A 27,663-nucleotide genomic window follows, 5' to 3' on the forward strand; every position below is an offset into this window, starting at 1 on the left:
GACATCTTCAAGTGCCCAAGGTTGAGAAACACTGATCTAGATGGTCTCTGAAGTGTTTTCGTTAATAGGTGCAGAGACCCTACATATGTGCTTGCACAAAGTTGTTTGCTGTTATTTGACTCCAGGGAAATTAGATAATTAAAAAAAATTATAATGGAATATTGCTGGGAAAGTTGGTGAAAAAAGGAATTCTACATATTTTAAAATTACTGTATATTATATTATTTAGTCACTGTTCCTGAAAAAAAGTTAAGGTTAACTGAATCCCTAGCTTCTTTTGGCTACTGTGCAGAACATTTCTGATATAGGATAAGTACCAAAGTTATAATTCATCCTACAATTTGCAAACAGCATTATACATTATGAAATTTCAATTGATTTTCAATTTAAAATGTATATCACATCTGTGCTATGAAATGGCATCAGTACAACTTATCACATCCTGGGGAAAATCTCACAGAAAGGAAAGGTACTAAGAATATTACTCAGTTTTTTCAAAGACATTATAAAGCATAAACCAGTTATATCTTTTATACATCAATTAATTTTTTATTCAAAAACAAAAAAGTCATTTATTTAACTCATGGACCCTGGGCGTGCAGTCTAACAATCACCCAGTCTATTTTAAGGTAATTAAATTAATTGCTCAATATACATAACATTAACTTTCCAGTTAATAGACTTCAACATCTGGGGGGGGGGGACCAACAGAAATAATGCATAGATGGAGAAGGAAGGGAATTTGAATTACTAACATTTTCCTGGGGCAACAACAAACATGTATCACAGTCATGTAAACAGTAGCATCATGCATTGACAATAAAAAATGCCCTAATTAAGACACAATTCAACAGTACAGGAAGTTTAATATGGTAGATTTCTTTATCGGGATCCAAAGTTGTTATAGTAGTAAGGTTCATCTGGTCGATACCCATAAGCAGTAGTTGGGCGGCTTGGAATACCTATGGGCTGGCCAAATCCATCCATTGCAACACTAGAAAGAAAAGACACAGTCAACATATTATATAATACAGTTACAATACATTGTCTATGCAAAAAGGTTTGGGAAAAACAATAAACAATAGTAAATTATTTAATATCAATTGTACACAAGACACCAAATAAACTATGTTTGATTTAGCTGTTATTATAATCAAAGCCATTTTTCTAAGTTGTTATGCAATACATGACATTAATAACTCACGATAAAATGCTATAACATCTGTAACCGTATTACTGCAGAGTAATACAACTTTTATAATGAAAAAGTGGAAAGAGAGGCATATAACTAAGGAAGAATATCGGAATAGCTGAACCTACAAAGATGAAGTCAGGAAACCTAAAGCTGAAAATGAAATAAGGCTTGTGACAAAAGTAAAAAAAAAATAACAACACAAAACTTCTTTCAATATGTAAAAACAAGAAAAAAGTCAAGGAAACAATTGGTCCATTAATGGGAGAAAATAAGAGTAGCAAGAAGGTGATGAGCAACAGGGAGAAAGCAGAACTGCTTAATTCATTTTTTCAATCTGTTTTTACAGAAAAAGAAAAAGAAAGCAGTTTAACCTATAAAAAAATTGTAAAATGCAGATTAGGAACGCAAGTCAAAATAAGCAAGAAAATAGTAACGGAACACATATCTGCTCTAGACCGTGACCCGTCAAAAGCGCGCACGACAAAAGCGCGCCGAAAAGACTGTGTCGCTAAAACCGCAATGTCATCACCGCGGCGACAACAGCGCGGCGACAGAAGGGCGCTTTAGAACAGCGCGGCGACAGAAAGCCGATTTAAGTTAAGGGTTAGGGTTAGGGTTAGGTTTAGGGTTAGCGTTATGTTTATGGTTAGGGTTAGGGTTAGGATTAGGGTTAGCTTTTGAATGCTAAAAGGTGCGGATTTGCCCTCCGCGGTTATGTCAGCGCGCTAGGGTCGCATTTTGCTTAGCACTTCGGACGGCGCAGATTTGCCCTCTGCGGTTATGTCGGCGCGGAAAAGGGCTTCGCGGTTTTGTCAGTGAACCGTTCTAGATGAGTTCAAATCACCAGAACCGAATGGTTTATGCCTCAGGTTTCTGAAGAAATTGGCAGATGTGATCTCAGAACCACTGATCCATATTTTTCAAAGATCCTGCAGCACTGATGAACTACTAGATGACTGAAAAAGGGCTGATGTAATTCCTATCTTCAAAAAAGGGGGGGAAATGGATCCAGGAAACTACGGATCTATCAGCCTGACATAAATACTTGGGAAAATCCTGGAAAAGATAATCAAGCAAGGAATCTGTAAACACCTAGAGACAAAGTCATAACCAGAAGCCAACAACATGTGTTTGTCAAGAACAAATCATGCCAGACAAATCTTATTGCATTTTTTGACAAAGTGACAAAATTAGTGAATGGGCAAAATGCTGTTAATATATAATATACTTGGACTTCAGTAAGACATTTGATAAAATAGATCACAACCTGCTACTTGAAAAATGTGGTTTAGACTAGTGATCCCCACCTTTCCACTTTTGTAGACTGTCAGGAGGGAGAGAGAGGATGGTTCCGTGTGAACGGCGGGTGAGCATGCACAGCTCCCTTTGCACATGCTCATCCACCACTTTTTTAGCCCAGTTTTGAACCTAGTAGTGGCCACGACCTGGGGTTTGGGGACCCCTGAGTTGGACAGCATCACCACCAAATGGATTTGTAACTGGCTGACCAAACACACTCAAGAGTATAGTCCTCAATGCAACTGCATCTACGTGGAGGGAAGTTTACAGTGAGGTACCCCAAGATTCTGTCTTAGGCCCAGTAATCTTGAATATCTTCATCAAAGATTTAGATGAGGAGATAGAAGGGAAACTCGTCAAATTTGCAGACGATACCAAGCTGGCAGAAATAGCCCAACTTCAGAAGAGATGCTCAAGATACAGAAGGATCTTGACAGACCTGAACACTGAGTCCTATCTAACAAAATGAAAATCAACAGTGAGAAAAATTAACAGTACATTAAGGAAGAAAAACCAAAATAACAAATATAGAATCGGTGCTACCTGGCTCAAGAGTAGTAACTGTGAGAGGAATCTATGAGTCCTAGTGGACAATAGCAATAGCAGTTAGACTTATATACCGCTTCATAGGGCTTTCAGCCCTCTCTAAGCGGTTTACAGAGTCAGCATATCGCCCCCACAGTCTGGGTCCTCATTTTACCCACCTCGGAAGGATGGAAGGCTGAGTCTACCCTGAGCCGGTGAGATTTGAACAGCCGAACTGCAGATAACAGTCAGCTGAAGTGGCTGCAGTACAGCACTCTAACCACTGCGCCACAATCACTTAAATATGAGTCAGCAGTGTGCTGCAACTGCCAAAAAAGCCAACACAGTCCTAGGCTGCATAAACAGAGGGGTAGAATCAAGATCAAATGAAGTGTTAATATTATTTTATAATAGCAATAGCAGTTAGACTTATATACCGCTTCATAGGGCTTTCAGCCCTCTCTAAGCGGTTTACAGAGTCAGCATATCTCCCCCACAGTCTGGGTCCTCATTTCACCCACCTCGGAAGGATGGAAAGCTGAGTCAACCTTGAGCCGGTGAGATTAGAACCGCTGAACTGCAGATAACAGTCAGCTGAAGTGGCCTGCAGTACTGCACCCTAACCACTGCACCACCTCGGCTCTCAATGCCCTGGTAAGACCTTACTTGGAATACTGTATCCAGTTTTGGTCGCCACAATATAAAAAAGTGATCGAGACTCTAGAAAAAGGGCAGAGAAGATCGATTAGGGGACTGGAGGCTAAAACATACAAAGAATGGTTGCAGAAATTGGGTATGTTTAGTTTAATGAAAAGGACTAGAAGTGACATGATAGCAGTATTCCAATATCTAAAGGCTGCCACAAAGAAGAGAGATCAACCTATTCTCCAAAGCATCTGAAGGCAGGACAAGAAGCAATGGATGGAAACTAATCAAGGAGAAAAGCAACCTAGAACTAAGGAGAAATTTCCTGACAGTTAGAACAATTAATCAATGGAACGACTTGCCTCCAGAAATTGTGGGTGTTCCAATACTGGAGGATTTCCTGATTCAGCAGGGGTTTGGACCAGAAGATCGCCAAGGTCCTTTCTAACTCTGTTATTCTGTTATTTTCCTCTTTAATCTTCCAAGAGATGAAAAACTAGAAGCAATTATCCTATCTGCAATTATCTTATCTGATGAAAGGGCAATCATAAAGTTCTGATGTTCCTTAATGGTAGAACTTGCGTGCCTAACTTATTGCATTTCTCTTCTAGACAAGGAGAATGCTGTTTATTTAGAAGTTGTTCTTGAACCACTAGATGGCAAGCTGTTTTCTTTAGTTACCACTAGTTCTTTCCAGACAGTTTCAATCAATTTCAGCTTACACAAAACTACCCTTCAACATATTTTTAATTAGGCAGGGAGAGAGAATCATGGTTTTAATTAAGTCATGATCAAATCAATCCTTTTAGTTCAAGAAACATGTAAATAATTAAGTGCAGTGTCTTAATGTTCAGAGCTTGTGATGTTTTGGTGATTTCCAAATGACTTACATATGCAGTAGCTCATATATGTCATTCTGCAATGTTAAATCATACATGTATTAAAGCATTTATAAGTAGATTACAAGAAATAATTCATATCCTAAGTTACATGCTGGTAAAGATTCAAATCTATAAGAAAGCGGTTTTCAACTTTTTTTCTAAAAACGTAAGTTGCATTAATTACAAAACCTTAGTGAATATGCAGAGCAATTTTTAGAAATGAACAACCTGAATGAAAAGTGAGATATATAACTAGCCAGTATGCAGTCATGAAAATAAAAAATGAAACTTGAAAATTATCTAAAGTTGTTTTTTCAAACTAGATAAATTCTAGAGATCTTTTCACAGTATGTATAAAAAATGAAATGGCAGATGGTTATAGCTTAATATTCTATTTACACACAAGAACTAAAAATTTTCATAATGCCTTCTGAAAATGCGTGCCTATATTATGTTTAGTTGGCTGACACTGGTAAGACTTTTTACTGTCCCACGTAATTTCTATTTCTTAAACAATGTTTTTCACATTTGAAATTACTAGCTGAAACGGCTTAGAGCAGGGGTGTCCAAACTTTTTGCAAGGCCAGATTTGGTGAGGTGAAAATGTGTGGGGCCGACCATTCAGCCTGACATTTTTTGAACCATTAACATTAATGTGCGGTGAAGGAAAAAACGCCGTAACAGGCTGAGTCGGTGGGGAGAAGAGGCTGAAGGCCACTTGAAATTTGAAAACAAGCCGCAATTGCCTCCGGGCTGGACTTTGGGCTTCCTTGGCTTAGAGATTTTTGTATAGCCCTCCCATTTTATAAGAATGAAGTCTTTTTGTTTGCCATATATTTAGCCAAGCGAGTAGATCAGCCCGTGACTGTTGAAAGTAGACAGAACAGCAATCACAACCAAAGAAGTTCAGATTATTTGTTCAGTTTGGAATTGTCATCACAAGGCTAACACTATCCCTAACAAGCCAATCATATTTTAGAACCTTATTAACACGTATGCAGTTAAAATAGAACTGAATCAGTTAGAAAAGTGTCCAAATTTTTGCACCAGTCGCATTCATACTTTTCTGTAAAAATTACATACAAATATTGAGATTTGCAGAAAAATGTTCTGTTCAACTTTATAGCCTACAGAGTTTGTATCAGCATTTATTTACTTTGGAATTTACTGAAATGTAAAATTTGAACAAATGTAAAGTTTCTTTCTGGGCTACTGTCAAAGCTGTTATCTCCACCAAAAATGTTAATTAAATAAAAAAGAATTGAGTAGGAGTACTAAAAATTGATAAAATAAAATAAAACCGGGAGGCACTACTGCAAATACGCTCCAGCTGCACCGGCTGCAGCTCCGCCCCCCCCCTACTGTCAAAGCCATGTTGCACCAATTGAACAATCATACTCTAATTTTAAAAAATTGGAGCAAGAGGTATATACCGGTAACACTCAAGAAATAAATTATAAGATTACTCTTGCTCCTTAATTTGGAATTATTCAAAAATGCTCTGATATGTTTATTATCAATGAAAAGCTCTTTTGTTAAGAGTCTTGCTTTACAAATGCTAGTGAATTTTCAGATATATAGTTAGACAGTTTCCTTAAAAAGAAAAACATAATAAAATTTTTAAAAGACAAGATGATTAAATCAAATTTCCCTCTTGTTACCATATGGAGCTCTCCAAGGATTCTTCTGGCCATAACTTGGCATTTAACAACAAGTGATCGCTAAGGAAGAAATTTTATTCCATTTAACTGTGGCTGATTTACTACAGTGAACAAAAAATGGCCATGTAACCTGAGAAGTGACTGAACAGAGAGATCAAAGCCACAGTCTGGAAATTAAAATAAACCTTCAGGCTACTTCCTGCAAGAAAAATCACTTTGGCAAACTAAAACAGAGTCCACCTAAAAACTGTTCTATTTAATGAGCTGTCACATTAATTCAAGTGGTTTCAACCAGTCAACTTCAGAACATCGTATTTCCTTGTTTCTGTCTCACATACTTCTGTGAGCAGTTTTGGGAAGAGGGGGAGGATAAAAATAAAATCAGAATTCTTTCCTTTGGATTGAAACTGAGAAGGCCATAGTTAAACTCATTAAAACAAACAGGTTTTCGTTTGCACATTCCATTCCCATTTATTATAATTTTTATTTTTTCAGATTTGTATATAAGCATACATTTCTTTAATAACACTTCTATATTGTGTTCAAATTTTGTTTAAATCAGCCCAGATGACTTACAACTCAAGAACTGGTTCATTCTTACCAGCACATCTGGAGGAAGTTCAGTGAGAAGTAAGGCCATAGGAATTACTGCTAAGTTTCAAAAGCTAACAGTTTTTGACAGTTTTCTCCTGGGACATGCAGAAAATTAAAACTTTAATTCCTCAATTTTTATGGAACTGGACAGCCTTACAAATTTGGCAAATAAAATTACTGTATCTAGATTATAAATACTGCTATAGTTTGCATTAATATAAATTAATACAAATGGAAAGTCATGTCCACTGAGAGAAACAATTATTATTGAATAATACCTTAATCCAGTCAAAGACCATATACTTTTATCATAGTCTACAACTGAAAATTATCAATCAAATCTTAGAAGATTGTACTTAATATTTATAGAGAAACTCCTCACCATTTAACCTCCTCACACACAATCAAGAGTTATGATTCTATGATTAAACTATGATTAAAATGTTTCAAGTTATTAATAGTGTGAATGTTGTTAACAAATATAGTGTTTTTTAGGTTTATGAACTTATTTGAATTTTCAATATTTCTGCATAAATGTGACCTAAAGTATGACCTGTTTTCCACAAACATACTAAAACTAAAGAGAATCAATTAAACAAATGAGTCAAAAATATTATACTTGTTCATTTGTTTATTGAAGAAAATCATCCAGAATCACATATTTGCACGTGGCAGAATGTTTTCAAAGAACTACAGTGATGGCGGCAGCAGCTGCCAAATAGTCTTGGAAGGAAGGAATCTTAATCTTAGCAAAATTGTCATGGGCTTCTGGACAGTCAAGTCAAGATAGTCCTTAGGCAGAATGGAATAAAAATTGATCAGACATGGGCAGACAAGAAGTGGACACACTTGGAATACTGTTTCCAGTTCTGGTCACCATGATAAAAAAAAAAAGATGCTCAGACCCTAGAAAGAGTGCAGAGAAGAGCAACAAACATGATAAGGGGTTTGGAGGCGAAACTCCAGGAATGGCTAAGAGAACTAGGCATGTCTAGCCCAGTGTTTCCCAAACTTTTGACATATGTCGATAATTTCCTTAACGCTGAGTACCCCTCATAAAAAACATATGCTTTAATTAACCGTTAGATAACACTGCAATTCTCCGGCGTTTAAACAGTTCCGCGGCTCAACATCAACTGTTAATGTTCCCGCAGTTTAAAAATGGCCAAACCCGAGCTGCGTGAAGGATGCGCAGAAGTTCCCGCCATAATGAGTTGCGATACGATGTACGATGGCCCCAGTTCCCATGTAAAAACTGCGATACGCGCCTATTTCTTTCCTTGTTCTGTGGGCGCAGCTAAGCACGGTGCAGTGAATATTCCCACGTGATCCCCACCAAACTCCGGTGCAACGCATACCCCCACCAAACTCTTCCCGTATCCCCGGGGGTACATGTACCACACTTTGGGAAACACTGTTCTAGCCCAATGAAGAGAAGGATTATGAGTGATTTGATAGCTGCTTTCCAGTATTTGAAGGGTTGCCACAGAGAAAAGAAGATCAACTTTCTCCAAAGCACCTGAAGTGATGAGTGGAAGTTTGTTTAGCAGAGATCCTACTTCAAACTAAGAAGAAATTTCTTGTCAGAACAATTAACCAATGGAACAGCATGCCTTCTAGAGTTATAGGTGTTCCATCCCTGGAAGTTTTCAGGAATAAACTGGAAAACCTTTCATGCAGGATGGCGTAGGTTCTGCTGCCTTGAGCAGGAAGTTGGACTAGAGGGCCTTCAAAGTCCCTTCTAGCTTTATGATTCTAGTTTGTTCTGAGTTTTGCTACTCATTTTACCTCACAAGTCCACAATGGGTAGCTGTGACACCACAAAGATTGAGAGCTCCTGGGATACGTGTATTAAAATGTATAATTAAAAATAAGTAGTACAATTAATTTTTTGCTCAACTCTAAGTCCCAATAAGATCAGGTGTTTTGTTTGTATAAGGGTAGAGGTGACAGAAATTGGTGTATTATTTTAGGGAGTCACAATATCTTAATTTTTTAAAAGATCCCTAGGCCTTTTCATTTCCATTTTTTTATTTCACATGTGTTTTTAAATAAAAGATGTTTCATAATTTCTTCTGTTGCATTGAACTTTACGATCAGCTTTGTTTCTCTGTTTGATAAAATGATTTTATTAAAGACAAGCAAAATATCCAATGGATCATTAGTGACTAGTGGTGAGTACGAAAAAAAGCCTATGATACGGTATATGTGAATTTAGCTACAAAAGCTATTTCAAATATTGTTGGTTTTGGGGTTTTCAGTCAGAATGTCTTTGGTACCCTGCTACTAACCTTCTCTAGGGCATCATATTTTATGCTATGTTACCATAGCAGATCTTCTGCTAAGACCCTGCTTCACATTCTAAAGGATTTGTTTGGAAATGTACAAATTCTGATTTCAGTAATATATACTTAGCTTTTTCTAAAAGTAATTTACCTGCCAGAGAAAGGATGCTGGTTCACAAGATCTCCATTCTGAAGATGGTAATCACTGAAGAAATCAGGACTTATTGCTCCATCATGTGTTATTAATCCATCTATGAAACAAGAAAAAATAGGGCATGAATATGGTATTTCTAAAGTAAAATGTTAAAAGCAGAGACTTGGGTCATTTTATTTTGGAACTACTAAGTTGCATTAGTTTCATGTACTACAATGAAAAACTACATTGTCGGTGCGTAGATTTGTCACTTCTACTAGCTATATAACTGTCTCAGGGGTGGGTTGCTGCCGGTCTTACTACTGGTTCGCTTCGCATGCATTTTTGCACATGCACAGAACAATTTACAGTGAACTGGGCATGCACGGTCACTACAAAACAACATGGCAGCGACATCAGTGGCAGTAAGGGAACCGGTTCGGGGGCATGGTAAGCCTGGGTTGATGCCTGTTCTGCGACCCAGGCCAAAGTGCCACTACCGGTTCAGCCGAACTGGGCCAAACTAGGAGCGGTTCCACCACAAAACCGCGGTAGACAATTGCGCGCTCGACAAAAGCGCGTACGTGACGTCATCACAGCACGATGAAAACATCGCGCTGTGAGCGGTAAATTTAAAATTAAAGCGAAAACCTTACCCTAACCCCCCCAAAGCTAACCCTAACCCTAAACCTAACCCTAAACCTAACCCTTAACCTAACCCTAAACCTAAACCTAAACCGAACCCTTAACCTAAGGCTAAACCTAACGGTAACCCTTAACCTAACGCTAAACCTAACCCTAACGCTTAACGTAACCCTAACCCTAACCCTAACCCTTAACGTAACCCCAAACCTAACCCTAACCCTTAACCTAACCCTAACCCTAACCCTAACCCTTACCTTTATGTGAATCGGCTTGCTTTAATTTTATTTTAATTTTAATTTTATTTATTTTTTAATTTTTTTTCGTCGCGCTGCTGATGACGTCAGGTACGCGCTTTCATCGAGCGCGGTTTTGTCGAGCGCGGTTTTGACGGGTCACGACTAGGAGCAACTCACCTCTGAACTGTCTCAATATTTTCAGTCAAACCTTTAGAAAACTATTGGAAGTGGATTCATGGATTTTGAAGGGCTCAAAGTGAAAAATTAATTTGACTCTTGATGCATGGACAGTTGTTAAATGAACATGGGGTTGCTGAAAGGTGGTAACTGTGAAAAGCAGACATAAGTCACTTTTTTCAGTGCCATTGTAACTTTGAACTGTCGCTAAACGAACTGTTGTAAGTCAAGGATTACCTGCCGCTCTATTTATACATTACAACTATTCTAGTACAGCATACTGGCTTAAGTTAACAATTTGCACTGTTTTTCTTGGCAACTTTAATATGTGTTGAAATATGTCCTTTGAAATAAATAACATACATATTCATACACACATACACAATAAATATTATATATACACATATATATATACCCTCACACATATACATACATACATATACATAAAGTGCACACACTCCAGAGTTCATTACATGTTTCTATTCAAATGGGAATTTGAAACTGAAATATTACTTGATAAGTTCTAGTAGCAATTGTTTTAGCATTTGTGACAACAAGCTAGCATCAGATAAAACAGATGCAAATAAAAATCAGAATTGTTTAAAGAAGACTTCTCCGATCCAAGCAAATATATGCAAGCATATTGTAACAACACTAAAAAAAATACAAAGGAAAACATGTAAATTTCTCTGTTTTATTATCTGTTTATTTTATAACCAGATGTAAATGGCATCATAAATTGAAGAAACATGTTTATTTATTTCTAAATCCCATTGGAGAGGCACATGCTGCAAGAATGTAAGTTAAGCAGACCTCAAGAGTATATGACTATAAAATTTAGATCAGAGCTAGGAATTGCAATTGCTACAGGGCATCAATCTTCTTCTACCCATTCACTCCTAATTTAATATCATTATTCTCTAAAATTGCCTTGTTTTTTAAAATAGACTGGAACGGAGCAGGTAAATTCAAAATATGATACAATCTCACATATCTTGATTATTGATCCATTTGATTTTTATTTACTGAATATATTTATATGCTGCTGCAATCAAAAGCATCTCTGTGCCTTCTATTACAGTAATTAATTAATTGTAGCTAATAATTTTAAAAAGCAATCAGCTTGAAGGGAAAGTATGAATGTTTAGGAGAAATTACAAATACTTCAAACCTAAGGAATGTTGCTATATCCTATTCCAAAAAAGTTTTAAATTCTCTGAATTTGAAGCTGCATCAAGTGGGGCTAGAGGAAGGAAGAGACCTGGCATTACCCAGGTATATTTGCATGCATGCATGTATGTTGTTACATGTAAATATCTGTGGGCATTATGACAATTGAGCCCAAAATTTCCGTTGCTAAGACCAACATTTGTTAAGTGATTTTTGAGCTTTATGACCTTTCTTGCTACAATTGTTAAGTGAAACACTGCAGTTGTTAAATTAATAATATTTATTTAACATTTAATAAGCTGTTAAATTAATAACATGGTTAAGTGACTCTGCCTTCCCCATTGACTTTGCTTATCAGAAGGTCGCAAAAGGGAATTACATAGCAATAGCAATAGCAGTTAGACTTATATACCGCTTCATAGGGCTTTCAGCCCTCTCTAAGCGGTTTACAGAGTCAGCATATTGCCCCCAACAACAGTCCGGGTCCTCATTTTACCCACCTCGGAAGGATGGAAGGCTGAGTCAACCCTGAGCCGGTGAGATTTGAACAGCCGAACTGCAGAACTAGCAGTCAGCTGAAATAGCCTGCAGTGCTGCATTTAACCACTGCGCCACCTCGGCTCCTTACATGACCCTGGCATACTGCAACCATCAGAAATACATGCCAGTTGCCAATGCTGCAATGGTCATTAAGTGTGAAAAATGGTTACAAATCACTTTTTCCATTGCCATTGTAACTTTGAACAATCAAATGGTTGATTGTTGCAAATGGTTGTAAGTCAAGGACTACCTGTATTGTGTGTAATAGGCTATTAATCAATTTCAACCCCTTCAAACCAGCAAACTTTTTAAAACTTCTTCCAGGTAAAGTATAGCCTCTGCCACCAGATTGACAAAATAGTCCTCAGAACCTATGCGAGCCTTGCTTGTCAATATATACAGAAAAAAATCTCTTGCCTTGATAACTTTAATATTGATATCAAACCTGCATGCGAGAGGAATGTACTATATTGCATTATCTGTTCTGAGAAGCAACTTCAAGAAGCCTGGGATGGGAAGGAGAGTTGTATGCTGCTTTTTGTGTCAGCCTTACCAGCACTGTAATAAAGATCAGGTCTTTCTAGAATATCTCCTTCATGAATATAAGGCTCGATACGGTCATCCCCATACAGGTATTGCTCATTTTCATCCATTTGCCGGCTTTCCACCATTTCTAGCCACTGAGAATTGTGCCATCGGAATTTCTCACTTTGTATCTTCTTAGCCCACTCTTCATCATACTCCTGTTTGGACCATTTAGAAATTTAATGTTAAGATTTCAAAGGCATTCTATGTTATCCTTGCCTTCAAAACTATATGAAAAGTATTGCAAGAAGATGAGGAAGTGGAAAAGAAGAAGATCAAGCTCAAAGAGCAAACAAAAAGCAAGCAGTAATTAATTTCTTATTTGAACATCTGGTGCCGGAGTTTGGGCTTTAAATGTAATTTATTTTGCCTGTGAGACTAACTGTCAAAATGTTAAAACTTATTTATTAAAAAGAGTGACAATACAATGAAAAACAAGACTTAGGAGTAGCACTGTTGGGTCTGAAAAGAGCCATCTTTAATCCAGGATTCTACCTCACATAGCCAATGAGATGGAACCAAGATGCAATCAAGAAGACAAATGGCATTCTGCAACTGGTCTTTAATTAACACTAAGATGAAGCACAACTTTTACAGTATACTTTTGTTTAATTCTAAATTTGGCCCCAGGTTCAAATGAGTGCTACGTTGCCTTACAGTCAATAATAAATTTTAAATTATTTTGTGATGGTCATGCAAAAAAAAAAAAAAAAAAGCAAAAGTATTCAGAAGAAATTCATTTTAAAAATGTTATAACATTACATCCATTAGAGGCTGCTAATATGAAAATATTGCAATTAATCATTTGCAATATTTGACTTATTCAAGAAAATAAGAAGTGAAAATAAACACTTAGCAGTGTTTCTGTGCATTTTTAAAAATAAATTGATATATTATGCTCTAGATCAGTGTTTCTCAACCTTGTCAACTTGAAGTCCTGTGGACTTCAACTCCCAGAATCCCCCAGCCAGCATAGCTTCAAGTTGACAAGGTTGAAAAACCCTGCTCTAGATAACATTACAATTGTTTTTATAAGTAAATATTATCCACATCATATATTAGATAAGTATTCCCTGATCAATTAAAAAAAAACTCTTCCATATTCATGTTAAAGCATTGATCAGTCCTATATCTAGTTTGCCTATAAATACGGTACCAGTAAGCATAATGAATATATTGCATTGAAATATTCTTGTTACATAGTGGGTGCAATTTGTAAATACATTTTCATTTATCATTGTTCTAATTCTCGTCTTGCTCTTGAGAATAAGTGTTCATTCAGGTAGTCCTTGGTAACTGAGACTGGGAAATCTGTTGCTAAGCGATGTGATCATACAGCAAATTTGGGCAATTTCAGTTGCCATTGTAAGGCGAATCCTTCATGGTTATTATTAGGTGTGACATCACTTGATCCCCACTCATGACTTCCTGCAGGTTTCCCCTTTGACTTTGCTTGTCAGAATCCTGCAGTGAAGTTTGCAAATGCTAATCATGTAACCATAGGATACTGGAACCACCATAATTGAAAACTGGTTGCCAAGCACCCAAATTCTGATCTTATGATAGCTGGGACGTTGCAACGGCCATAACTTCAAGGACCAGCCATAGTCTCCTTGTTCAACACCACCATAACTTTGCATCGTCACTGAATAAATGTTTGTTAACTGACAACTACCTGTATTAAGAATAAAATAATCACTTACTGCTATTATATCCAGTGTATTATCACAGACTTTACGGATTTCAGAATTTTTATCATGCATCAAGTCTATAAGATATGCAGGAGCCTCTAAGAAGATAGAGTAAAGGATCTAAAACAATTTTGGGAGCCAGAATCTGGTGATTAGTATGTTTTTGCTGTAAAAGATACATCAAAAGAAATAAAAGAAGGAAACATATATACTAGTTCTAAAATTCATTATAATTTATATAAGAAGGGAACAATCCTTTTTGAGCAGATATATTATATTTATTTTAAAAGAAATAATTTCTCCCCCCAAACAATTACCTTTGAATGGGAAGGTCATTTTACACTCACTAAAAGTATCCTAAAAGAGGAAGGAAGGGTGGTCTGCTCTGCTTCATAAAGAATATAGACAGATTAACTCTGCACTCCTGCTGTTACGTTCTACTGGCGATGGTAAGTCTATGCAATGGAATATACTCCTCTATCCATGTGAAGTGTACATCTGGAATATCAAATTATCATTAAAAAGACCCTATTTCAGATACTCTCTTTACACATGGAGAGGATAAGGAAGGGCCAAAATACAAATGAGGCTAGTACAAATTCACAACCGAATCTATTTGAAGATAAACAGCGCCTAATTTCAACAGAACATATGGCAGAGTAAAGCACTTGTAGGTTGCCTTGTGCTAAGCTACATCTTCAACAGAACAGGAACCACGCACTATTTACACTATACTACGCTACACCATACTATACTACTGGAAACTTTGTTTTCAATAATAATGTAGATGAAAAGGGAAAAGGCAGTAGAAATAAAATCCATCCTTCAAAATGATGTCTTATTCCTGTCCTGCTACTTCAGATAAAGTAGCAAATAGAAAGCAGGCTTAGGATAAAGCCTTGGAAGTTTTCCAAAGGTCTAGCTCAGTGTTTCTCAACCTTGGCCACTTGAAGATGTCCAGACTTCAACTCCCAGAATTCCCCAGCCAGCGAATGCTGGCTGGGGAATTCTGGGAGTTGAAGTCCGGACATCTTCAAGTGGCCAAGGTTGAGAAACACTGGTCTAGCTTGTGGCAAGCATTCTCTCTCTCCAGCTGCATTCATGGAAGTTATATATTCCAGTCATATAGCCAATTCTGAAGCATTTTTACAACTAGCTAAACTATAATATGTGTCGTCTTATCACACAATTCTTCCTACCTGCGGGCTAAAGAAAACTGCATACTCTTGAAACAATATAATTTTATAACCTGATTAGTTAGTCTGCTCACTGATTCATCCTTCTGTTTCATCTGATACCTTCATATTCCAGAATGGTATTTATTTAGTTCATCTATCTATATTTTCTCCTGTGTTGTAATCCAATTGTTTAACTACCTCATGAAGATCAAGAAAAGGTTAGAAGGATTATAAACTGATGGCCTATTACCTTGCATACATAAATGAAAGATACCAAATTCAGGACTGTATGGATACAGCCTATTGCTCCTTTCCATTTATATATGAAGAAAGCCAATCTCAACCTGACAATTAATAACAGCATAATCAAGGGGACTCACTCATCTGCTAATAAAAAAACTCAGGTATTGATCTGGGTGGGCAGTAAATGAGTTTTGAAAACAACACTGAAATATATAGGCTTTCTCTGTGTTCACAAGTTCTGTTGTGGGACAGAAAACAAACAATCCCATAGATCACTACATGCGTTACAGTCCTTTGATTTTTCTCAATTGGGGGAAAATACGCAAGTCAAAAACAACTCCACATGAATGGGGGAGAGGGAGAGAGAGAGAGGAAAAAACCGCTTCATTGTCACTGCATGCATTCTCAATGCCAGTTCCAGCTGTCTTTCCATTAAAAGCACTAATAGCAAAGGAACCCTTGATAAAGGATACGAGTCTCTTTGATGATGACATCTCTAGTGGCTTGATGGAAGACCATCTGGTAAAACACATAAATGATTTGGCACACAAACTCATCATCTTCCTGCTGAGCTATAAAAAGAGAGAAGGTTATCCTGTGTCATATTTTAAATCACTGACTACAAGCAATCGAAGCCACATGAACGTATAGTACCTATCTACACATCTTACAAAAACTAGGAATAATAATTTTTTGAAAACATATTTAATGAACCCTGCACCTAATTACTTATAAAAGAATGAAGGTTTAAACGATGTTAAATTTATAGCAGTGGCAACTTTTTCGGATGCAGGTGCCCTTTCTCTTTAGTTAAGTACCTGCTCTCCCTGCTTCTCTTACTCATACAAACACACACACCTTATAAGAGCCGAGGTGGCGCAGTGGTTAGGGTACAGTACTGCAGGCCACTTCAGCTGACTGTTATCTGCAGTTCAGCGGTTCTAATCTCACTGGCTCAAGGTTGACTCAGCCTTCCATCCTTCCGAGGTGGGTGAAATGAGGACCCAGACTGTGGGGGCGATATGCTGACTCTGTAAACCGCTTAGAGAGGGCTGAAAGCCCTATGAAGCGGTATATAAGTCTAATTGCTATTGCTATTGCTATATTATATCTCAGTGCAATCCCAACATACATTTTCTTCTCCTCGGGCAAGAAAACACACCACAAATTGTCTAAAGAGGGAAATACATTTCTTGTTCCAGAATTTCATGTGACTTCCACTGAGAAAAACAAAAACAACATCTGTCTTGGTCAACTCAGCTTACTTCAGTTTTCATCAAGAAATATGGCATAAAGAATTGGGATCAGTTATGAACTGAATACAGTCCATTCACTGGTTTTCTGTAGTCCAAAAAAATACCACTACCATGTCATTATTTAAATTTTAATTTTAAATCAATTCTGAATGAGGCAACTGCTTTACAGAAAAGATGGATATTTAGGACCATATCATGATCCCACAAAAGAATTAGTATAGTCCCAGTTATGATTATTATTCCAAACCTCTTCCTGAGTAAGTGGGGCTGTACTGGCTCATCTTAGACTTCTGCTCCACTCAAAAACACCAGTGGACTCCTGAACAGATTGTTAATCCCAAGAAAACATTCCCTGAAGCATCTTATTTCTGTGCCTTCCAGATCTGTATAGTTCTAACTCCATCATCGTTCTTGTGGCTTTTACACAGATGAGTCTCACTTGGGACATGGGTGTGCAGATATCTCAATAGCTTGGGACAGGTCTTCCCCAGTTGTCCTGCTGGTTCCTAGGCACTGATCCCCACCAGTCTTTAAAGCTTCCTTGACTCTTCATTCTCTGCATATGACTGCATCATGGGTGCAGGAATCTTAAGAGTAAAGCTATATTTTATAACTTAAAATTCTAGCCAACATTTTGTTGTGCAAAATAATACACAAAATGTACAAAGGAAAGTAAAAAATAAACGAATGTCTTCCTTTGCCAACTCTTTTCACTGTTTTTTTCCCCAAGATTATGCCGGAAATATGGATTTGGAACACAACTACTTTGGTTCTATGCCAGCAAGAGAATCATAAATAGTAGCAGTTAGTCCTCATCTATAAATCACACCATATAAAAACAGGGCTGAAATTCAAATCTCAAAATTTCAGATGTAATTGATGCCTTCTTAAAACAAGATGGACCAAATTAGATTGCATTTTAAATCCTGGGCTGTGAGCACTCAACCAAGCCTTAATTTCTTCTAAAAAATTGTTCACTCCACAAACTATTTTACTTGCTAAAATTCCATCTCATTATTGGTGCGAGATGGGATGAAACTTCCTAACGCTGTACTAAAACCTTGATTCCAGCACAGTATTGCTAAATTTTGATAATAAAAATTGGGGAACATTAAGTAATTATTAATGCATAATGAGCAAAGAATCAAAAAGTAGTGTGCAACACTTGGTACATACCATTCAGTAGTTCAATAAGTGCTGGAATAATTCCTGATTTAGCTAGCAGTGCTGCACAGGAATCATCCATTGATACAGTCCCAATCATTATCACCACTTCCAAGACAAGATCATCTTCTGCTGAACCTGGTAAATTTAATAAAGCAGTTATATTACAGCACCCTACTGAAATGCAAGCCTCTTTGCTCAAAGACTTTTACAGCATCTCTCAAAATATGAGCAAACTTTGTTAAATTATAGGGACACCATTATTGCTACCCTGACATGACATGCTGGCTCAGCTTTCAACATGAACACTGAACATAAAATTATGTCATCACAACTGTTGAACCAATTCTTAAATAACCTATTTACAAATACAGTACTCTAAATTAATATAAAATGTACGTCATCCTGCTCTGTGTTCATTGTAGCTTTTTGAATGATTAAATCCATGGACACTTCAAAAATAATTATTTTCCTCCCCCAGTCCATCCATTTCTGCATCACCTTAATTTGAGGATTCAAACTCAGTCATTTGTAAACTAAAAGAAAGAAGCAGGGTTGGTCAGACTGCTCCAAGAACAGAACATTCCAGGGAACACTGGCACATATTGTTTTACTCCTAGATCATGCCAATCCAGAAATTCTGCGTGTATAATTTTTTGGAACAGGAACAGATTGTCATGCTCCAGCTGCAATCTGGCCAACAGGCTCTTGTAGGAAGCCCAAAACAAAATGATGACGCATGGTGACATCATGATGGCAAACCTGTCCTTATATCTTGCCGGACATCTAAAATATATGTTGCATTATTTGTATCATGATGCATGTATCATCACTTGCCTCCTTTGTCCTCCCTGAGTCTGGCCCCAATTCAAATATGAACTATTTTTACTTCCAGAAGGTTTACTTCTGGAAAGTCTCTGGACCACCCCCAAGATGACTGGAAGCATAGCTGGAAGAAAAAAATAGAATGTTCCAGTGTTCTCCAGAACATTCCATTCTTGGAATGATACGTTTTGCATATAAGTAGAAGGAAGCTTGGATTATTTTATCATTCATGTGGCTCAGTAAAAAGTGATTCATGATTTATTTTAGTTAAACACATGAGACAGGATTAATATAGGAATCCTTCCTAACCCATCCATATACTCTCCAAATAGCTTTCTCTGACAGCACAGGTTGTTTAGCTGTAATTGTGGCTCTTCAAGTGGTCATCACTGAATTTACATATATTTACATTTACACCTGCACATGTTATCAGTTGGAATATTTTGGGCAGAAATTTCATCTTCCTCTTAGCATGCACTCCTTCAGATTAACTTCACCTCTTCAGCTAATGCAAAAAAAAGTGTCTATATGGACATTTGGATGAATTGTATGAATGCTCAGATGACCACCTAATGCTGAGTGAACATTCAAAGTCTGGAACATTTTCAACTGGGAGGTTAGGAATGAAAACATGTATATTATTAAATTATATTCATCCAAAAGTAAATCAAAAATAATATAATCCTCAAATCTCTTTGGATAATTTTTTTATCTACTCAGATTGCTAATTTCAATGTTTTTCCTTGTTGCACATATAGCCAAACAAGCATCTTAGCATTCTTCGATTTAATGTGGCCCTCCTTGATTTTAAGCAGGCCTTTGATTCAATGTCCAGGATCACCCTCTGGGAGAAATTAAAATGCACTACTATCAATAAACGCCTCCTCTTCCTCATACAAAACTTATATGCCAATTCCACCTTGAAAGTGAGGTGCAATCCCCAAGGGACTTTAACCGGCCCAGTAAGGGTACAAAAAGGGGTACGGTAGGATTGCATCCCTCTTTAACTTCTATATCAATCCCCTGATCTATATCAATCCCCTTACAGAACCCTGATCTCCATCCTCCTAACCTAGCACAAGGCAAAATTCTGATTCACCTATATGCTGATAAGGCCACTATTATTTCACAAACTCCTGTAGGACTGAAGAGAGCAATTGGGGCAATACTTGGCTATTGCAGGCAAAACAAGCTGGTCCTTAACTTTGATAAATCAAAAAATTTAGTTTTCGCTAAAAGACCTAGCCAATACTCCTGGAAAATAGAAGGACATAGTTTGGAACAGGTTAGAACATTTAGATACCTTGGGGTGGTTTTCCACTCCCAAGGGACATGGAAGGAACACCTGGATCATACATTGCAAGCAGCCAACAGGTCCTCAAATGCAATTAAACACTTATTTTACACAGGCGGAGGACAGTTAGTACCTGCTGCCTTAAAACTTTTTGAGGCCAAAACATTGGTGCAAATTCTATATGGGGCGCAAACTCTATATGGGGCGCAAACAGGAATCCTTGCAAAGAACGACTTGCTAGAAACCATACAAATCAAATTCCTGCGAGCCATCTTAGCTGCACCCAAAGGAACTCCAAATGCTCAGTTAAGAATTGAGACAGGCATGTCTTCATTGGCTTAAAATGCATTTCTTTCCAGAGGGATTGGTGACCTCTAGTGTTGACTGACAACTTCCCCTCCCCCTGGAAACAGGCAATAGATCACAAGCTGGGCTCTTAAGGGCTCTCAGCGGTATTCTTAATGTCCCTAGGCTTTGACCAAGCAAAGCAAGTAGTAATCAAAAGAATGAATGACATGGAGTTCCAAGAAGAACTAAATAGGTTGCCTCTCCACAGTAGGGACAGAATAAGCAGTGTGTGTGGGAATCGGCAAGATATCTAAATGACCTGATCTCCCCAAAACAAAGAATAGCTTTCTTCAGAGCCAAATTTAACATTCTTCCTTCAGCACTCCTCCAGGGCAGGTATAAGAGAACACCTATAGCAGAACGGGTTTGTATATGTGGTAAAGGAGAAGTTGAAGATATCTCACATGTTCTATTATACGGTGTGTCTGTGTTCTGACACCCCGGCCTGTGAATAAACCAGAACATAGGCTTGGCTGTTTGCCACTGTTTAATTTACTGAGATAACGAATCCTTTGGCTGAGGGCCCAGGCAACTCACGTTCAATAGAGTATCTCTGAAGCAACCCAGATAGTCCAAATGAACAGACACGGCTAGAATACACAGATAGATTTTCTTAATTACTAATTCGAATAGTTGTTTCCTGCAAATGTCCCCTCCCAACGCCTCACCTATAATCTTTCTTGGGAGGGGCCAATCAACAACCACCTGTGCTTAATCATCTTCTGTCAGTCTGCCTACGGAATTGCTGCTTCCGTTTCTCAGTCCTTCTCAATCTAGCATCAGGGACAAACTGCCTTTGATCCTCCCCACTGCTCCATGCCTCAGGCACCTCCTGGTGGCCAACCAGCCTCTCTGGTCCCTGCTCTGAGTCTGAACCCTGCCCAGGGTCCTCCACATCGTCCAGGGCAGACTCATATGGTTCCTCGCTATTCGAGTCCATCAGCAGCTCAACCGGATCATGCTGGGCCACAACAGGTCTGCATACATTCTCCCCTTATTAGAGAGATTGCCAGAGAGGGCAGACAATTTTTATATAGGCTTTCTCCTCCAGGACACAAACCCAGCTACCACGTATGTAGTGGCAAAATTCTGTGTTGCTGCAATGTCCACAAGAAAAAAATTGGATACAGAATTATAGTTGTCATCTTGTACCAATAATTGTACCAATTATTTGGACGTATCTCTAACAATTTCTGGACCATTGTATTTACTCCCATACCTATCGGCTTTTCACCCATGTAAACCAGGGAGTGACCCGAACAGTTTGTGAACATGTATATTATTATCCACTTTTAATGTCAATACTTTTAAAATATATTTTAATGTCAGTACTTTTTTAATATATTGCAAAAAGTAATGTGTATTGCTGGTATTTGACCATAATAAAGATTTATACTATACGATTTAATATTGTATTTTTATCAAAATTCTTTGTTTATATGTATCTTTTCTAACTGTGCTGAAATTGTCAGTTTAGTTTTGAATATCTGAATACCAATTCCTTTGTGCTGGTGGATGACTGCAATAAAATTATTATAAAAGTAGATTATGAGCTGCCTCTAGCAAATGAAAATGACAGATAAATAATGTGTGTATAATAAGTAAACCAGAGTGTTAAAAATGTAATTTCTTGAATAATGTAATTTCTTGAATTAGGTAGATTGGGATGTATTTACTGTTGCATTGCAGTGTGCAATGTGGGGGTAACAAAAGGCAGCACTGTGAAGCATGAGCTGATTACACACCACCAGGTGAGGAAGAATTAGCTCCAAGATAGAAAAAAACTCAACTTCTGACAAAGATGAAAGCCTATGTGTTTCTCTGTGTGCACATATGCCTTCAAGTCAGTGTTGTGAAATCATAGCAATAGCAGTTAGACTTATATACCGCTTCATAGGGCTTTCAGCCCTCTCTAAGCGGTTTACAGAGTCAGCATATTGCCCCCAACAACAATCCGGGTCCTCATTTTACCCACCTCGGAAGGATGGAAGGCTGAGTCAACCTTGAGCCGGTGAGATTTGAACCGCCGAACTGCAGATAGCAGTCAGCTGAAGTGGCCTGCAGTACTGCACCCTAACCACTGCACCAACTCGGCTCTCTATCATTATAGGGTGTTTAATTTATTGAGTTTGCTCAGACTAAAAATGGACAAAATCCTCCATCTTCCTTTGGAATAGTAATATATCGGGTATAAAGTCATATCTATTCTTCTGAGGTTGGGTTTGTCTGTCTGGAGAAGAAAGTATTTATCTTACTGAAGTCCTTCTCCAGTAAAAACGTTTCTTTTTCTTTTTTAACATAACCAATACAAAGGGTGTCCATGGAAACAGAATATGTTTTCTGACAAATTAATACAATTTTGGAAAATTTCAGGATGTATCCAAAGCAAATAAAAGAAAATTAAACTTTTAAAAAGTTTACAAACATTGTAAGGAAAAAACAAAATAATTCTTAATAAAAACAATCTAAATACAGAAATGTTCCAGAAATGACTTCGCAACTAACAACAACAGAAGTGTGCAGTGTTCAAAAAGGAATTAAAATGATATTCAATATGTGAAGTCAATAAAGTGGTATCTTCTGATAAAAAGCTAAAGATACAGACCTGGCTTTAATTTATCTTTCAGATATGGTACCATTTTGTACTCTTTTAACACAAGTTCCCAGTCTAAATCAGATAAGGTCAAATTAGCCAATGTTCCCAAGCATTCTATCACAAATTCCTCCTCTTCATCATTAGATATCTGAGCAGCCAGATCACCAACATAATCCTAAACAAGACAAATAAAGCAAGATTTGAGAGATGGAAAAGAAGAAACATTAGAAAATCAATGAGAACTACTGCATTAACTCAACCATACTTTTTTTCTTCAAAATCATTGCTAGGTTGATGATTTACAGTGATAAGAAATATTTAATTAAATGCTTAATAAAACTGATGTAAACTAATCAATTCTATTGTTATAAAAACTGAATTGGCCTAAAATCAGTTTATAGTTTTGTACTTTTTTCAAACTCAATTTTCTCCATCCTCTTTTTTACTCGCATCAGGAAAAATGGTGTGACTTGGATAAAAAGAAAAAAAGAAAGACTATTTACTACTTTTAACTGCTGCTTTTTCTGGATGGATGGCTGAATTCTGGTGATATATTTAGTATATATAATTCAGTTTATATGCACTATTTTAGCAATTTTGTTAAGCAGGTCAGTTCTTATACTTACAAGGAATATACAGGGTGCTAATATTGAAATGACTGCACACCTACAATGGTTATTCTCTGAGTAATCACCTGTGCGTTCATTCATATGGGATTCCATACCTGTGCAGAGTTTATGTCAGGGGATTTCTTTAGATAAGAAGATTTTAGGTGGGAAATCTACCCCCTGAATATCTTGTAGGTGGGGCTCCAGATCGCCTCTATGTTTCTTAGGACAACTTAGCAGCATCAGAAATACAGAATGCATGCTGGTGTAAGCAAAAACTTGGCTGGGTTGTGTAAATGCACTGATGGCTGTAGGAAGAACAAAGGCTACAGATAAGAGCCTGTTATCTTTCATTATGGTATCTTTACATTACATATACAGGTACCTAATAATCTTACCTAAAAGGCGAAAAATCAGATGCCAATTTCAAGCCAAGATGGAACAGCCTATGTAAAGGACAAGTATGACCTTAAGTATTCCTTCAATAATATTTCCACAATGAATAAAACTGGAAACCTCATTCTCAACAAATAGTTGAGATTGTCTTTGAAAATCTAACAAATCTAACAAATATGCAATCTAGTTTACATGAATGGAAATAGAATTGGGATGGTTGGAATGATACTACCTTTGAAAGAAAAGAGATTTTGAGCACAAGACCACTTTGTTGGAATAGAATTAAAGATCACCCTAAAGAGTAAATAATTCTTTTAACATGTCATTCTCACATACAAGAAAGATTATCATTGCAGTTAAGTGGAGATCAACCAAAGATTTAAACTGCTTTTGTATGTGGTTAGGTTGATACATTCCTATCAAAAGTCAAAGGGCAGACTGGAAGATAAAGATTGGGAACTAAACTTTGGGAAATAAAAGATGAGAGAGAGGGAAAATGATATATGCTGTAGTTTAGAGATTGCTACAAAGCACATAGACAATGATAACAGGCAAGGATAACACAGCTATATTCTTCTGAGTAAAAATTAATTGGCTAACCAGATCCAGTGGGCATATAATAGGGGTTATCTAATTGAAAGATTCAAAAACTGAAAACCAGATAAAATTCTGTATATACTGTAGAAATATATGGTGCAAAATCAATGCAGAGCTATCAGAACCTCCAAGACCTGTTGAAATCATAGGTTAAATGAACCATATTGCCTCTTGCAGTGTTTGTAGGTTTCAACAATGCAGTTTATCTGTATTCTGGGATAACATAACTTTGCCATGGAAGATGAAAGTATGACATTCAGAGGCACCCTGAAGTCACAAACATCCACAATGGAAATTGATGCAGAAAGAGAAGAAATTTGGTGAGTCAATGAAATGTGAAAGCAAGCCAAAAGAAATTTGGCAGAGAAAGTCTGCCAAATTATTACCTAACCTGTGACTAACAGTATGATTAATGAGAAAGTATGAAGGGTGGTGCAGTGGCCTAGAGGTGAAAATGCTTGTGTCCCTTGAAATATTGTGAGTTCAATCCTAGACAGCAACACGTTTCTCTATCAGGGTGGAAAGAGAAAACATCTGCAGAAGAGTAATAATAAAATCACTATTACAGATTATTAAATGATGACACCCTAATTTTTCAAAGGGCACATGCACATAAAAACCAAAAATGTTAAATTAGTTTTATAATTGCCATAGTTAATAATTTAGTATCTGTGCATGTTCAGTTAAGGACACCAAAAATGTATTTTGTAAAATTACTGACAATTATGAATTGGAGAAGTGAAAGGTGCTACAATATAACAAGCCCTTAAATTCCACACTCTTGTGCAATTCCAGTAGAATTAAGGCATATGCAATCATTTGAGAAGGATCATTTGTTATGTATAAAATAAGTTTGCTTCTTCCAATATCTCATTTCACAAATTTAGAACTTGAAAAGATGAAAGCCATTACACTTACAATAAATAAAGTTTTAGTTGGTCCATCATGTTGAGATATGTTTCTAATCATCTTCATTAACAATGGGTCCTTGAATTTCAGTGCTCTTTTCATCAGCATCTTCAACCCATTTCCTGAAAATGTAAGAATATAAATGAAAAATGTATGTATCAATTAATTATGCTTCCAATTTCACAACTGCGACCATAAAACTGATTTTTTTAAAATAAGGGAAACAAAAATGATATTAAGGTAGGCTAATGAAACTTGTTTGAAAATATTTTATATATATATATATATATATATGTATGTATGTATGTATGTATGTATGTATGTATGTATGTATATATATATATATATATATATATATATATATATATATATATATATATATATATATATATATATATATATATATATATATATATTAAAAAAAACCAAACAAAAACATAAAACACATACAACCTTTTTCCATTTCATGTAGCGTGTCATTTGGTTACAAGATTTTGTGTGTCCTTTCCATGGTCACCACTTACAATTATATATCGAATCAAAAGTGTTCATTAGATAAACGTAAGTACATTATTGTTATATGTCAATTTTTCAACTGTAATTATTATTCCTTAATTTTAAACAAAATATTCTAAATATTGAATCCATACATACAACATCATTTTGCATCAATAGTTCAACTCCAATTATTATTCCTACATTTTAAACAAAATATTTTACATATTGAAATCATACACACAACATCATTCCATTACATCGTTCTAATCCTTTTAACAGTGCTAAACCCTTATAGTATTGCATATATCATTCTATTATTCTTAAAATATAAAAAGTTCTCCCACTTTTTCCATTACCATGATTTTTTACCTAACCATTGATAAAACAAATCCCAAACATTGTAAAATTGTTCATCTTCTTGTTCTTTAATTTCAAATGTCAATTTACTCATTTCTACACATTGCATAATTTTTGGAATAATTTCCTCCTGCGTTGCTATTTTCTCATTTTTCCAATTTTTTGCAAATTCAATTCTAGCTGCTGTTAAAACATTTACAATCAAATATTTCAAGTCTCTATTATATATTTCTGGTATAATTCCCAATACAAAAGTCTCTGGTTTAAAGTCTATATGTTTTTGTGTCGTTTTCTCCAACCATGTGTGGATCTTAGTCCAATATCTTTTAGCTTCTGTGCAAGCCCACCACATATGGTAATATGAACCTGGTGTCTGATAACATTTCCAACACTTTTCTGATTTATTCTTGCTATTCTTGTCGGGGGTAGATGCCACCTGTAAAACATCTTATAAAATTTTCTTTGTAATTTTGAGATCACAATTTCTGCCACTTCTCTAATTTGATCCCATGCCCAAAATTTTTCACCCAAGCTATCATAGTTCCTTTAACTTGTTTTTCTTCTAACTTAACCTCTAGTAAGTGTCCATAAAGTTTTTAAATTACTTTTTCATCAGTACCCATCAAAATTTTATCTAACTCATAAAAATCTTTTTTACGGTCCTTGTCATATCTAGATTGTATTTGCACATATGAAAATCAGTTCATCTTTATACCTTTCTTTTCCACTTCTTGCATAGATTTTAAGTTCACCCTCTGCATTCAATATTTCACCATATCTAACTGTTTGTTTCTTTTTGTATATTATTGCGTATGAAAATAGTTGATAGCCAGACTGGAATTTTTAAATAATATTGTCTTTTAATTTTCTCCCAATTTAGTAGCAAAGCCTCCTGTAGGTATTGTCTTCTAAAATACCCCTGTGTTATGGTTCCCTTGTACCATAAAAAGGCATGCCATTCCAACAATAGATCATGTCCTTCAGGGGTTAATAATCTGGTATTCCTTAGTGTTATCCATTCTTTAACCCACGTCAAATTTGCTGCCTGATGATATAGTTCCCAATTGGGAAGGCCCAATCCTTCTCTTATTCTTGCATTTTGTAACAATTTTAGTTTTTTTCTTGCTTTTCC

The 27,663-nt window shown here is 36.5% G+C and overlaps 1 protein-coding gene across 1 annotated transcript in view; it reads right to left on the reverse strand.

Moving 5' to 3' along the window:
• The window catches only part of KIFAP3 (kinesin associated protein 3), an 80,098-nt gene continuing 52,435 nt past the window's right edge, over positions 1 to 27,663 (reverse strand). The window contains exons 13-20 of the mRNA XM_087726659.1: positions 25,686 to 25,798; positions 23,176 to 23,341; positions 18,116 to 18,241; positions 16,157 to 16,255; positions 14,275 to 14,360; positions 12,540 to 12,729; positions 9,237 to 9,336; positions 1 to 994 (exon numbers count right to left, since the gene is read on the reverse strand). Coding sequence (XP_087582785.1) covers positions 883 to 994; positions 9,237 to 9,336; positions 12,540 to 12,729; positions 14,275 to 14,360; positions 16,157 to 16,255; positions 18,116 to 18,241; positions 23,176 to 23,341; positions 25,686 to 25,798 — 992 coding nt within the window. The 3' untranslated portion in view covers positions 1 to 882. The remainder of the gene's footprint in view (positions 995 to 9,236; positions 9,337 to 12,539; positions 12,730 to 14,274; positions 14,361 to 16,156; positions 16,256 to 18,115; positions 18,242 to 23,175; positions 23,342 to 25,685; positions 25,799 to 27,663) is intronic.

The sequence above is a fragment of the Thamnophis sirtalis genome, unplaced genomic scaffold (genome assembly GCF_051295495.1).
Source record: "Thamnophis sirtalis isolate CommonGarterSnake01/CBP01778 unplaced genomic scaffold, rThaSir2_p1.2 scaffold_12, whole genome shotgun sequence".
Lineage (NCBI taxonomy): Eukaryota > Metazoa > Chordata > Lepidosauria > Squamata > Natricidae > Thamnophis > Thamnophis sirtalis.